This window comes from Cyanistes caeruleus, chromosome 22 (genome assembly GCF_971803275.1).
Source record: "Cyanistes caeruleus chromosome 22, bCyaCae1.hap1.1, whole genome shotgun sequence".
NCBI classification, from domain to species: domain Eukaryota; kingdom Metazoa; phylum Chordata; class Aves; order Passeriformes; family Paridae; genus Cyanistes; species Cyanistes caeruleus.
The window spans coordinates 3,217,198-3,231,546 of record NC_141722.1 but is presented as its reverse complement, the minus strand read 5'-3'; the positions used below and the strand labels follow the sequence as shown (position 1 = coordinate 3,231,546).

Sequence of the window (14,349 nt, the reverse complement as noted above, 5' to 3'; positions counted from 1 at the left end):
AATTCAGGATGACTTCCAGTCATCCCAAATTGGTGCCTCTGATCCACCACCCACAAGTACTTTCTAGCACAGGAAGGGGTCTCACAAGCAGCATTTGAGAGGATTTGTGCCCTACCTGTACGATTGGATTGTGCAAGTTCTTCTGTACCGGTCCAGGACTGTCCCCCTATGGCACAAGGAGATGGAGTCATTGAATCAACCCTAACACAGCCCAAGGCAGCCAAGCCGCAGTGTGCCCCCCACTCCAAACCTGGCTCTGTTTTGGGCAACAGAGGCCCCACAGAATCCCCAGAGCCCCTCTCCCCGAGCAGCAGGGCAGCACAGCAGGCAGGCCTTACATTGCAGAGCGAGTGCGTTCGATGCCGGGGCGAGTTGATGTCACTCGGTGTGGACGAGCGGTCGCCCTCGGCCGCGGAGGCGTCGGAGATGATGGACGGCTGCCGGGAATGACAGGGGCTCACTCTGACCGCTGGAAGGCAGCGGGGAAAACAGGGAATTAACACCAGCAAAGCCTCTGAGGCACTTCTAAAAACACCTCTGGGGAGGAGTGGTTCTGACCATCTCCGTTCCTCCCCAGAAGGGGTTTGGCCATGAGAACTCGCCCATGTCCCGATGCAGGGGGTGCCCACCTTGCCGGTCCGCAGAGTGCTGGGGGTGGGAGTGGTAGAGGGTCTGCTGGCTCTGCCGGATGGCGGCGGTCAGCGGGAGGTCAGCCTGCATCACCCACTCCTGGTTGCCGTTCAGCACCGTCTCGCCCGGCATGGCCAGGGAATGGCGCTTGGGAACGTCCTTGGTCAGCGTAGCCAGGGACTGCTTGGCCTGGGGAAAGACATGGAGGTGGTGGTGATGGAGTGGAAAAACCGTATGAACATTTTCTGGAGCAGCAGAACAAGCAGCAACGTGCTGCACACCAAACCTGCCCTCCCCTGGGCAAGCCAAGATCCCAACTGTGCCAGGGATATCAAGTTATTTTTGAGTGATGCCCCCTGTGCCAAGGATCTCAAGCTCGTTTGAAGAGATGGAATATTTTCCTCTCAGAATTCAGTAGTGCAGCAAACACACAGATCTATATTAATTATCCAGCTCACCATGGCCAGCTCGGCCTCCAGCTCCTTCATGCGGTTGTCCTTCAGGTCGAGCTGGGAGCGGAGGGCGCTGGCGTGGTCCGTGGCTTCCTTGGCCTGCCGCCGCAGCTCCCACTTCTCCCGCTCCAGGAGGTCCTTCTCCTTGGCCAGGGCTTTCACCGCGTCCTCGCTCTCCTGCCGGGACAGGGGGTGGCCATCAGGAAGGGAAAATCCATGTGCTACCAAAAACCCCTCTGTCACAACCCCCTTGGGGACCACACAACCATGAGCAGCATCTGCAGGTGTCACAGGAGCCCTGTGCTGGCAGGGATGTCCACCCTTTTTGGGGAGATCTGGAATGCAGCCAGTCCCCAAAAAAGAAATGTTCACTGTGCACCTGGTTAAAATTGCACCAAATTCTCCAGGTCTGGCTCTATTTCCTCCAGTGTTTATTTAACCTTAACCTGCTGTGACCCACCCCAACTCCATCAAGAGTCCAGCTGGGGCTTTAGTGGGATTTTGCCAGATGACAAACCAGGTTTCACACTCAACCTGCTGCCAGCCCTCTGTGCCACGAGACGCTGGTGCTGGGCCCTGCACTCACTTTCCTGTGCTGCTCGTAGTTGCGGATGAAGTCCCGGAGCTGCTCCTCTCGGCTCTCCAGCGTGGCGTACAGCTGCTGCATCTGGCTCACCAGGTCTGTCTTCTCCCCCTTCAAGCGCTTGCGGTCGGCTTTCATGGCTGTGGGAGAGAGGATGACTCCAGCATAGGAGGCATGGCAGCCCCTTGACTTCATCTCTTTCGTTTTTCAAGGAAAAAGCACCAAAATGACAATCCTAGGGGCTGGGATGGGAGAAGATTCCCAATTCACCTCCATCACTGCACCCCTCAAGATGCCCATCACGTCACCACTGTGGCTCCTCACCACTGCCCATCCTCCAAGGGGCAGCTCAGACCCTGGAAAAGGAGGTTTGGAGTAAAACTGCAGCCTCAGCCTTGGGGCCTAGTGCAGGAAAAACCTGCTGATCCCTTTCCAGGATAAATAAACCACAAACTGGTTTATTTTTAGCAGGATTCCGGAGCGCTCCCACGAGCCCAGGGCACGGCTCCCCCAGTGTCCCCTTCCAGCTCAGTGCTGATGTGTCAGGATAAGGGGATGGAGCAGAGGCACATGGGATGTGATGGGTGTTTCAACAGCCCTGAGAGGAACCCAAAACATTCATGTTTTCCCTCCTCATTGCACCAGTGAGGGATGTTCACTGACCACTGAGCCTGGGACAGATGTGGAAGGCTGGCAATCCAGGGACAATTGCAGAAATCTCACATAGGAGAAGGAGTTTTGGTCACTTCTGAACATCAATGCTTTACCCAGTACTGAACCTGGTCCTTGGCAGTGCTGCAGCAGTGCCCTGTGGCTCCCTGCTCCAGACACACCCCACCCCACCAAAATAATGCCCAGTTTAGGAATCAGATCACAAATATTTCATTATATATTCCTGCTTTTCCACCCTGAGCCAGTGCTGCTAGCTCAGAGATGCCATGAAACACCCTCTGCCCCTGCACTCATTGTATTGAATCACTGAGTCTGGCAAATTGTTGTTTGTATTATTAAACAAGTCCTGGATGCCCCCAAAACTGTCCAGAAAAGAACAACCCCAAAGCCACCAGGGGCTGTGTGTACTACAGAAGCTGCCAGAAGATGATGCAGCATCTGAGGGCTGTCCTCATGCACACATCCAACCTTTCTCCATCACAGAGATCACGGTGGCTGTTTCAGCCCATGCTGTGTTTTCTACTCCCCATAATGAGTCACTTCATCTGGGGGCTTAAACTGCACCTAAGGTACATTTGGGCTCCTCTCAACACCTGGGGATAATAAAGACAATGTAAGAAATGCAAGGAAACCACTCTGAAAGGGGAATTAATTTCCTTCTCGCACCTTTGGCACCCTTGGCTTTGAGCCTTTGCTTCACCCAGCACAGGGGAGCTCTGCTGAGAACCCTCAAAAGGCATTTCCACCTTCCAGTCTCCCACCAAGCAGGGAGAGCATCATTATTTGCTGTGCAGAGAAGCCCCAGGCACCCTCAGGCAGAATAACCTGACAGCAGGGATCACCCAGCCCTGCACAAGTGCTGGAATACACCCCAAAATCAGCTCCCCCAATCCCACACCCTGTGCAGCTCCTGCATCCCACCCCAGCATCTCACAAGCACGGCCTTGAGAAGAGGTTTACTCAGGTATGAACTTCTGTGCACAGGTTTTACTCTACTTTTTTTACTGTTTCTCACTCTTAGTGTGTGCTGGGAATATGAACACTAAATCAAGTGCTTGGAATGGAGCTGTAAGGAAAGGAGGGGGTTTGCAGGTGAGAGGAGAAAAAGATGGGGGAAAAATTAGACTAAACAGAGGAGGAAGAAGGAGATGTGCTTCAGACTATAGAGATTTTTATATCTTAAAATCCAAGAGATGAAACTCTTTGGACCAACTATTCTGCCATTAAGCACTGGAGATAAATCAGAACACCAAAAAACACAAATGAGGTAGGAAATGCTGCAAAAATTCACATTGTCCTGTGACAAGGAGCTCTTGGGAGTCTTCCTTGCCCATTTCCATGCACATGACTCCTCCTGGGACAACTCAGCCTCTTCTGACACCAGGACTTCCCTTGCTTTTTTTCCCATCTTAGGAAATTACTACAGAAACCCTCTAAAAACAATCACAACCACGCCCATGTCTTTGAAAAAGCCCTTTGCCACTGCCTGTGTGTACTTAACCACCACCTTCCCCTGCCCAATTCTTTCACAGGAACTAAAAACTTGCTAAAAAAGAAAGATTCATGGTTAAGTTGACCAAACCACACTGGGGTGAGATCCAGACCTCACAGACACATGTATTTCTATATATGTAATATTTAATTTCCTCAAGGATACTGGGAGGCTCTTATAAAAGTTTAAGTCACATTTGCCAATCTCTGATGCTGGAGGCGACAAAAGAATCCTAATGAATTTAATTAAATAGTGAGTCCCCTATAGCATACAAACTCCTTTAATTAGTGGCAGTGCTCGTGGCCCTTAAAGATTTACAGAAAACACTTAATCACTTGCCAATAAAAAAACTGAAAATGCTGTGAAGTACTATTAGAAGAAGGGCAACTATCTCCCAGAGTTGAATATGTATTGATGTAGTTACCAATATTCATGCCAGTGTATCAGTATTACAAGATTATGAGGTTTGGGTATTGAAAGAGCAGATTTTTTTCCTATTAACCCAACAGGACAATTTACCATTTGTTGCATTTCATATTTGAGAGATTTGCTGAAATTAACAGACTTTTTCTGCTCCCCTCTATTGCTCTCCTTCCTCCAAGAACGATTAGCTCCTAAGCTTAAAGAAGATTTATCAGTCATTTGAGAACTTCATTCTGAACCAAATTAATAGGAAATTAATTGAAAAAAGGCAGGAGGAAAATAAAAAGTGAGGCAGAAGTGAGCTGTGAGGGCTGCCAGCAGCTCCTGGACCGAGCCCCACTTGCTGCAGCAGCTTAATTCGTCCTTAGCAAACAAGCCCAGCTAATTACTCAGTCGGGGAAAACGAGCCTTTGCAATCCATGGCCAGCCAAGGAGGGATAAAGCAGATTTTCCCTGGCTATCAGGGCCATCTGAGGAGGTGAAATGGCTTTTTCCTTTAATCTGATGATCCAGGGCCTGGTTTCTGTATCCCAAACCCCCACAAGTATCCAAATAAACTCCCCCAGCCCATCGGCACAGTGGGCTCCGGCCAAACCTCTGACCTCTTCATAAACCCAAGAAAAGAAGGAAGAAATCCTAAACCCAGACCATGAGTGGAAACTACTTCTCCGACCTGCATTATTAATTTTGCCCTCCCCACAAAGCACAGAAGGAGAGGGGGGACCCAGCAGCCCCCCTTGGCAGCTCAGCAAGGGATGGGGGAGATGGGTTGGGATGAGCTGGGTGAGCCCCCCCAGCTCTCCCCACCACCCCCACCTGCACCAGGTCACCCTTCCCTCCTGTTATTTGAGCTTCCACCTCCTGCCACTCGATCCTCCCCTCGGTCCTTTGGGAGAGGAATGATGGACACAGGGATGGAACGGGACTGGCTCGGCACCGAGCTCCTCCTGCAGCCAAAGCACTTAAAAATCCACCCCCTCAGTGCCTTTTATTCCCAGCTTTTTGTGAGGAGCCAAAATCCAGTTGTTCCCCTGGAGAGGCACAGCCCAGTCTGGGGCAGCAGCAGGGCTGGAACCACCCAGAGATGCCACCACTGGAAGTGTCACCACCCCATGGCCCCAGGCTGATCTCACCATCCAGCAGCTTCCAGCTGGGAATTAGCTCCTGTATCCTAAACCCAGGCATCTCCCCCAGGATGGAAGCTGCTCTAAATACTGCCTTCCCTCTTTGAAATTAACAGGATCAGATTAAGGGGATATCAGTTACAGAACATCCTGATGTGGAAGGGACCTACAAGAAGGATCAGTGACATCCCACCCCTGGTCCTATGAGAACCCACCACCCAGCCAAGGTTCCCTTGGACGACATATGAGTAAAAATTAGTTTGACTACCTTCATAATGGGATATTAGATGAAGAAGGACTGTTTGAACCATAGAAGCAGCATCTCTGCCCAGTTTCACATTCCTGGGATGAGGCAGCAATGCCCAGACACACACCAGGGCACTGGCAGCAGATGCAGCACACCCCTGAACTCCAAAGAGCAGCTTCCTGTGACTCCCACCCACTTCCAAGTCCTTCTCTCACCCCACACAATGTGAATTTTCATGCCAGGAACAGAACCAGGGATGACTTTATCACTTACTGAATCACACACTTATTTTCCAGTGCAGGGAAGGGCATCCTCGGGGAGCACAGCTGGAACCCCAGCGATGCCCCGTGCAGAAGGAATGTGCAAACCCATCCTGACCCATTAACATTCACTTAATTTCTCCTGTTTCTTCCTTGCAGCCATGAAATCCAATATTGTCACCATGACTAACCCATAAAATCAGGATTGTGGTGCTGCTCCTTGCTTTGCAATTAAAGAGGCACGTGCGGTCCCTGGGGCAGCTGTCACCATCAGGAGGATCCTGACGTTGGAAACATCAACGTTCTGTGGTGTCAGGCAGAGCCAGAACTCGCTCCTGGGTGTGTGGAGGTACAGAGCAGGCAGGAAATTACAGCCCAATGTCAAATTTCAGGAAAAAGTTAGGTGAGGTAATTCTCCTTGGGGGAGTTTACCTGGTAACAGCCAAGAGCTTTCCAAACCTGAGCCAGCAGTCAACAAGGTGGTCAATGACTTCTGAAAACTTCAGGTGGGTTTTCAAATGAGAGCAACAGATTTTCTGTAGAGATCCATGTCCTTGTAGTGGAGATGGCTTCGTTGGCTGGGTCCATGGCTGGGACATCCGTCAGTCAGAACATCCATCCAGTGGGACACCCATCTTCTGGGACACCCCTCTGCCAGGTCACACATCCTTCTGGGACATTCTTCTGATGCAACCCCCATCTTCTGGGTCATCCATCCACTGGGACACCCATCCACGCATTTCTTTGCTACCCACCCCTCACTGCAGCAAGTTGAGGGTGCTGTGGATCTCTGAAGGAGGCTTTCCCCAGCCCAAATACCATTCCTGGGCAGTCACAGCTTAGAGATGAAGGTGAGGGAGGGAGAAAACCAGGCTACAACCCTGTTGTGGAGCAGACATGAAGTTGGTTCATGCCTTTCCAAGCAGCAGGGAAAGCCAGCCTGAGGTTTCCACCCTGACACTCAAAAAGGAAACAGAAACCAGGTTTGCTCTCTGTGTGATAATCCCGCAGGCAAGCTCCAGCATATTGGATAAACCTTCCCAGAAATGGGGTTTCTGCCATTAGCCCACATGCTCATGGATGTCACCCAGCCAAGAGGCTCCTCGAGTCCCCCAGGCGCTTGGGCACGGTCCCTGCCCGCAGCAGGACCAGCAGTAATAAAGCTGTCTGCAACTTCTCCCATCAGGGATTTCCACACCAGAAATCCAGACCACATCCACACCTTTCCAGCCAGGATGGGGGGAATAACAACTAATTCAGAGTCCCAGCTGTGGCAGAAGTGGAGAGGGCAGTGGGCTGTAGCACTATGGGACTTCAGTTAATGTTAATGTTAATGTTAATGGATTTAAGAAAGTTCAAGGGGTGGAATTAGCCCAGGAAAAAGCAGAATAAGGATGCACAAAGCACATGCTGACAGAAATAAAGAAACTACTCAAGTTGCTCTTGCAGAGCACCCTGTGCTGGGTCAGATCACTGCTCCTACCCTCCACAGCAAGGACCTGTTAGCACAGCACAGGGAAGATGCAGCACAGGCTTATCCTGTGCCAAATGCTGTTGGGAAGGGCTGGAAATGCATCTCCAAAGGGGGACAATGAACCCACCCTCCATGGAGACCATCACTAACCAAACTCTATGTGGTTGTGCAAAATAAAGACTCTTAAAAACTGCTGGAGCCCCCAAGAGCAAACCCTCTCAGCAAATCCTCTCTGCTTCCCTCTGCAGCGTGGCCTGGTGAGCCAAGATCCGTCTGAACCAGCTGTGCTGCACTTCCAGGCTCAGAGCCAGCACTGATGACAGATTTCCATATAATTTATCCACTAATGACATTCCACAGGACCCACCATGGACCGTGGGCTGCTGCAGGGATGCTGCAGCTGATGCTGCTGGATGTGGGGCAGCCTTTGGTGAGGATGTGGGACGGGGATGCAGGAATGCAGGCTGTGAGGAGGAGCTGCTCTGGCTGCAGGACACAACTGACACAGATCCCTAAAGTGCAGAACAGCGTGGCCAAGTTTCCCTGTGCTCCTGGCATGGCTTTATCCTGCAGTTCTTTACTACAGAACCATGACTCTCCTGTGTCCATCAGCAGATCCATCTCCCCTGGCAGAACCAGTCACCAGACTGTTTTTCCTCCATTTTTGGCTACATTTCTCTCCGGACAATTTTTCACAGAAAGGAAAAAGGATTTTTTTCCCCTCCAGCTGCTGATCTAGTTTTCAAGTTATCCATCTCAGTCACTGTTGCCAAGCCTGCTCTGAGGCCCAGAGCCTCCAGCCCAGATCCAGCCTGGACAACTTTCCCAAAAACCACAAAAGCTTCTCAATATTGCAGGACAGGGAAGGAGCATCAATTGAGAAAAGCTTCTTGCTATGTGTCCATCCAAGTGCCAACTGAGATTCTCTCTTCCTAGCCACCACACCTACAGAGAAATCCTCGAAAACCAAGCTCAGAGGCTTGAATATTGGCAAGTAAAAGCCCAATAAAACCCAAACATTATATTCCTAAAAATATTCATAATTTTCAAGCCAAACTCACTTTTTCTCTGGACTGTCCTCCACAGAAACACACACAACCTCATTGCAGCTTCTGAGATGACTTCTTTCTCTTATTTTTTTTTTTGTAACTACTATTATAACAGTTCTGCTTTTCAGCATTTTGCATTTATCAGCACTTCCCCCCTGCCCCATCCACATGGAGCAAATATTCCCTAATTACAGTTTTTCTCCTCCAATTACAGTTCTATAAACCCAGAGCATTTCCTGCTGCCTGAGGCTGCCCTGGTGGCGTGGGGGGAAGCAGGATTTTGGGGGTATTTTGGCTGTTGCTGATACATAGGGATGTCTTTATCCATCAGAGAGCGATACCAAAATCTTCTCAAGTCCTTTCCCCAAACACTGACTCAGCCCAATTCCCTGCACCTCCAAGCATCTCAGCATCCTGGACAGGGGGAGATGCAGAGGCCCCAGAGCTCCCCACGTGCCGCTCAGCCTGTGAGCCTGAAAACTTCTGACAGCTTCTCCTCATAATCCGCAAACACGAGCTGACAAGTGCAAGCTACACTCGCTGTGCTGGGGATTTGAGATGATATTTAGAGCTGCAGCACTGCCAGGCTTTGACGAGTGAGAGCCTTCCCCGCTCAGGATCATCCCCCGGCTCCAGCTAACAAACCATCCTGCCTGGATTTATTGTCAGCGTGGTTTTAGAGTGGAAAAGCTGCAATGTTGTGTTTTGCTCAGCACACCCCAATCCAGGGTCTTGCTATGCTGGTGAGGAAGGGACAGCACAGCCCTGACTGCCACAAAAATCTCCCAAAATCAGGCATGAAGGAAGGAGGCCCACGTCACCTGGAGGCAACTCCACGTGGGACAAGGAAAGTTGCAGTCACCAGGGGCTCAAATCCAACCCAAACGCCATCTCCAGCTGCATTTCAGCTGCTGCCTTGGCTCTACTCTACAGATGTGGAGGAATTCCTCTGCAGTGCTGCAATCAGCCCTCACATCCCATTTCCCAGCCCCACACCACCCCTTGGCGGGGCAGGAGAGCAAGGGCGTCCCAGGGACACCAAACCAAGGAGCAGCAGCTGAAGGCACTCTGCAGAGCCCAAGTGGAAAGGATGGCTTCTCCTTCCCTCATTCATCAGCTTTTTGGAAGTTCTGGGTGCCGGGGAGAGGCGCAGCAGAGGGAGGCACAGCCCTTACCCTGCAGAGCCTCCTTGGCACGCGCCAGCTCCTGCTCCTTCTGCGCCAGCTGCACCTTCAGCTCGGTGGCCGAGAGCACCTCCGGGGACTTGCTGCCGTGAGTCTCCTCCAGGTCCTTGGCCAGCATTTCCTTCATTTGCCGGAGCAGGTGGACCTCCTCCTGCAGCTGGGCCACCTCCTCCCGCAGCAGCGCTGGAGGAAGAAGAGACACAATGCGAGGAAGTGAGTGACGGCTCCCGGCACGGCCCCGCGTCCCGCTGCAAACTCAAACCCCGGGGAAACGCTGCTGGGGTGGCCCCTCCCTGCTGGCAAAACTGCTCTGCACAGCCCAAAACCTGCTAGCACTACCACTACCCCAGTCCCACCTCGCTGGGACTGCACCTCCTGGACCTGCAGCAGCAGGATGGGTGTGATGGGAAGGCACCAGGAGGGGCGAGGGGAGCCTCCACTGCATGATGGCTTTTGCATTAAAAAATATAAAAATAGATGTTAATATGTAGTAAGAACAGTAAGAAGAAATCAAGAAGGACTTTCCTATCCAAACCACTCACTGACAGGGCTGGGGTCCAACAGAGTCTTCTGAGCTCCCACACATCTCAGCTCTGCCTCCAGCCACCCACATGCTCAGGGCACACTCAATAAAACCACTGTGAGACTGGACAAGGGAAGATGGCACTTCCATCCACAGCCCCAAATCCTGAATTTTACAGATTTACATCCAGTGACTGCTCACTCCTCCAAGCAGGAGCATCACGGCAGAACCCAGCTGGGATCCCCTCCACAGCAGGCACTGGAGGAAGCTCCAGCACCTCATTTCCTACAGCTGCACCCACTGTTGAGTGTAATAAAGTGCTTTTCTGCTATTTCCACATTGCACCCATCACCCCCATCCTGCAACTGCACTTTTGGGCTGTGCAGGTACCGCTGCAATCCCCCCTCCGAGTCTGGCTTTGCTTTCCTTCCCCTTTAAAAACGGGGGAATAAAAACCCTTTCACATCCCAAACTGGCTTATTGATTCCATAGGAATTGGATTGGAAGGGACCTTAAAGACCATCCAGTCCCACCCCCTGCCACAGGCAGGGATTTTTTTCACTAGACCAGATTGCTCTAAGTCCAACCTGGACTTGAACATTTCCAGGGATGGGACATCCACATCCTCTTGGGTTGGCATCGTGGACATGGGCAGAAAAAACGACCTCATCAGCACACACATCACAGGTACCAGAAAAACAAAACAGAAATTAAAACCAAACACCTCCTCCCCAAACCACAGTGGTTGTGTCCTTTCCCCAGTGTAGCAACTGGATGTGGAACACAGGGATTTTCCCCCTTATTCTTCCCTGGGTCCCTCTGCACGTGCTTGGGCCGTTTCCTTTCCGGCAGCGCTCGCGGAGCGAGGCCGGGAGGTGACGCCGGCGGCAGGACAGGGAGAGGCAGCTCCCCCCAGCAGCTGCACCAGGAAGGCATAAAATCTGCTGCACATACTTGAAATGCTTCCCAAATGAAAACTGGCAAGGCCCCATTCTGTAAATTATTTAGCAATAAAGTCACTAATGAGGAACAGTCGAGCTCCGGGCTGGGGGATTTGGTGCGGCCCAAAGTGGTTTCTTGAAATCCGTGCAAAAAGCAAGAGCTGGAGGCGGCCAAGGCCAACAGGATCTTCCCCAGGGATGGGAGAAATGCAGCGTGTCCCCTCCAGCCTCTGGGAACCCTGAGAGGATGTGGAGGGCTCACACATGGTGGAGTATTTAGTGTGCAAAACCCACCCAGCGCCTTCCCCAGACACAAAAGTCCCCTGCAGCCCCACAAAATACCCCTGGCTGCAACAAATTGCTATTTCTTTTTCCCTTCTTATAACTCATTTTCACCTTTCCTTATGTGCCACTTCACCAAGGGAATTTTTTTTCCTGGATAAAAAAATTAACCTGCAGATGAGGATGCAGGCAGGGCAGCTTGCACAGGGGTGATTTGTCTTGATGGATTCCTGCAAATTGCAGCATTTTGGTGGGAACCATGAAAATCCCCACCCAGCAGGAAGTGATCTGGGAAAGGAAAGGGGAAATAAGACCAAGGACAGCCCAGGGGGGAATTCTGCAGCAAGGAATTCCAGAGAGGTCCTTGGGCATGGCCCAAGGTGCTGTAATGCACTTCCCAGTGCAGCTCTCCAAAAATGCACTGGTGGTCCCCTCTGGTCATGGTTAGAAACACTGAAAAAACTGAAAATCATCTCTCCTCCAAAACAGGCAACAAAGGGATTTCATCCCCACTTAGGAGTCAGCTCCTGATGCAGGCAGAAACTGCTGAAGGATTAAAATCTGAGATCCATGAGAAACTACAGATGTAATCTGGAGAGAAGCATGCAGCACCATGCTCCCCACACTGCCAGCTGCAAGCCAAAGCTATGGAGAACATGAGCTATTGATCAGCCAGAAATCCAAAATTCTTGCTTTTTTAGACATATAATTTGATATATATACATATATATATATATATATATATATATATGTAGAAAAAAGATTATGCTTTGCAATATATAGTTATATTTGCTACATATATATTATGTATGGCTAAGCTAAATCCGATTTATATATATATATATATATATATATATATATATATATATACACATATCTATATGCAAAAAATTGGAAAGCACAATCCATGCAGTCAGGGTTTGATAGGAAAATCCCTCTTTCCAACTCCCTCTCAGGGCTCCTGCCAATGTCATGGAATCACAAACTGATTTGGGTTGGAAAGGAGCTTAAAGCTCATCTTGTTTCACCCCCCTGCCATGGGCAGGGACACTTTCCACTACCCCAGGCTGCTCCAAGCCCTGTCCAAGCTGGCCTTGGACACTTCCAGGGATCCAGGGGCAGCTACAAATTCTCTGGGCACGTACCTGCAACGCCACTCACTTGTGTACAGTATTTCCATCTCTCCAATGCTTCCTCTGGTCCTCTGCCCACCAAAATCACACCAGTTTACCCCTCAAAGCACCTTCCCCCCCAGCACAGAGCATGTGCTCTCCATCACTCTCCTCCAAGCTTCCATCCCACCTTTCCAGCACCTCCTGCTCACAAGGGTCCTATGGAGAAATCCCATGTTATTGGCATAATTTGCATTAAGAGATTCAGCTTGAAAGGGAAATTTTAGCTTCATTTGAAAAGAGGGGGGAGAAAATCCCGTTGTTCTGCCAGGTTTAAGTACCCAAATAAATGACCTGAAATGAGCCGTTTGCAGGCAGCTCTTGGTGATTGCTACAGGAAAGTTCCAATAGCTGGGAAAATGGGGTCAATTATTCAGGAACCTCATTTCAGCCTCTCATTCTTTCACACACAGATGGCTGGGGGAGGATTTCCATGGGATTCCTATGAGCTGCATGGAGCTGTGCCTCTGCTTGAAGCTGCAAAGGAGTTTGAAGTGAGCATCAGCCCTCTCTAGCAGGGACCAGGGCTCAGTGCCCCTCACAAGGGACTCCACACACCCCTCAACACGATGCAAAAACAATCAGGAGAAGAAAATACTTTTTAAAGACTTTTTGTTTTGCAGTTCACCCTTGCAAGTGTCACTATCAGGATGCAAAGTTAAACCTGCCATTAGGAATTGCCTTCTAAACACAACAACCTCAATGTAAAAAGCTTCCACAGCACTTTTGCCCCAATATTTTTGTCCCTTTTTAATTTTCTCTCCTTTTTTTTAACCTTTTTTTTCTTTGAGGAGGGAGAGGAATTGGGTGCCTTCTGTAATTCCTGGCTACCCAAGAGGAGAAGGAGGTATTGCCTTGCATGGATGAGCCCCATCACTCATCCCAACCCCTTCCAAGTCTGCTGCAAGTGGGCAGAGATGAAATTAATGCAATTCAGACATTTCCCAGACCAACTGATGAAAACTACCATTCCCACTGAAATAATTGGCTGTTAATTATATTTTAGTTGATCACATTAAGCTTCCATGGCACTGCTGGATTCTGCATCCTTGATGCTTCAGCCACTGATGGGTGTTAACAACACCAATGAGGTTTTCTTTTATTTAATTGTGGTGAACATCTCCAGATAACATTTGGGGCTGAAGTTTCCACTCCTGCACCTGCAAATCCCATCTTGGACTCCTCTGGGCAGCAGATCAACCCTCCACGAAGCAGCAAAGCATTTTACTGGCCTTGGAACAGGCATCACTTTAAAGACATCCATTTAAAGCCTTTTATTTTCCATGTAACTCAGCTGACACGATTGCTGTACATGCATTTCTGCCTTTGGAGGGGACATATTAAAAATGGATGCAGAACAAACGATGAGGCTCGTGTGGGTGAATCAGTATCTCAGGTGAAAGCTGCATTTTGTGCCGCTTTTGTGAATTTGACGGTGAGATGGTTTTTGCTTTGCTGGGCACAAGTCAAGGGTGTGTTTTAATCCAGAACATCAGCAGGATAAATGTACATGTACACACACCTCTGTCCCAGGATGAGGAATGAAAGGGTCATAAAGATCCTCATTAGAAAAAAATAAAGATTCAAGACTCAGGGATGAGCTGAGTTTGTATTTTAAAGAGCATCTCATCAGCTCTAATCTTTAAATAGCTTCTCAGCTTGGGACCTCCCTCTTGCAAAGGTGCAGAAAACTGGAGAGGGACTTCTGATAAAGGTCATGAAGTGACAGCTCAAGAGGGAATGACTTCCCACTGACAGAGGGCACAGTTGGATGGGACATTAAGAAGAAATCCTTCCCTGTGAGGGTGGGGAGGCGCTGGCACAGGGTGCCCAGAGCAGCT

General features: G+C 50.0%; 1 protein-coding gene across 3 annotated transcripts in view; it reads right to left on the bottom strand.

Annotated features, from left to right (window-relative positions):
* Positions 1–14,349, bottom strand: part of KAZN (kazrin, periplakin interacting protein) — a 207,076-nt gene that overhangs the window by 2,566 nt on the left and 190,161 nt on the right. For all 3 annotated transcript variants that reach the window (XM_086860340.1, XM_086860341.1, XM_086860342.1), the window contains 6 exons: positions 9,582–9,773; positions 1,669–1,805; positions 1,089–1,259; positions 630–819; positions 339–469; positions 116–166 (listed from right to left, as the gene is read on the bottom strand). In XM_086860340.1, the coding sequence (XP_086716466.1) occupies positions 116–166; positions 339–469; positions 630–819; positions 1,089–1,259; positions 1,669–1,805; positions 9,582–9,773 (872 nt within the window). The remainder of the gene's footprint in view (positions 1–115; positions 167–338; positions 470–629; positions 820–1,088; positions 1,260–1,668; positions 1,806–9,581; positions 9,774–14,349) is intronic.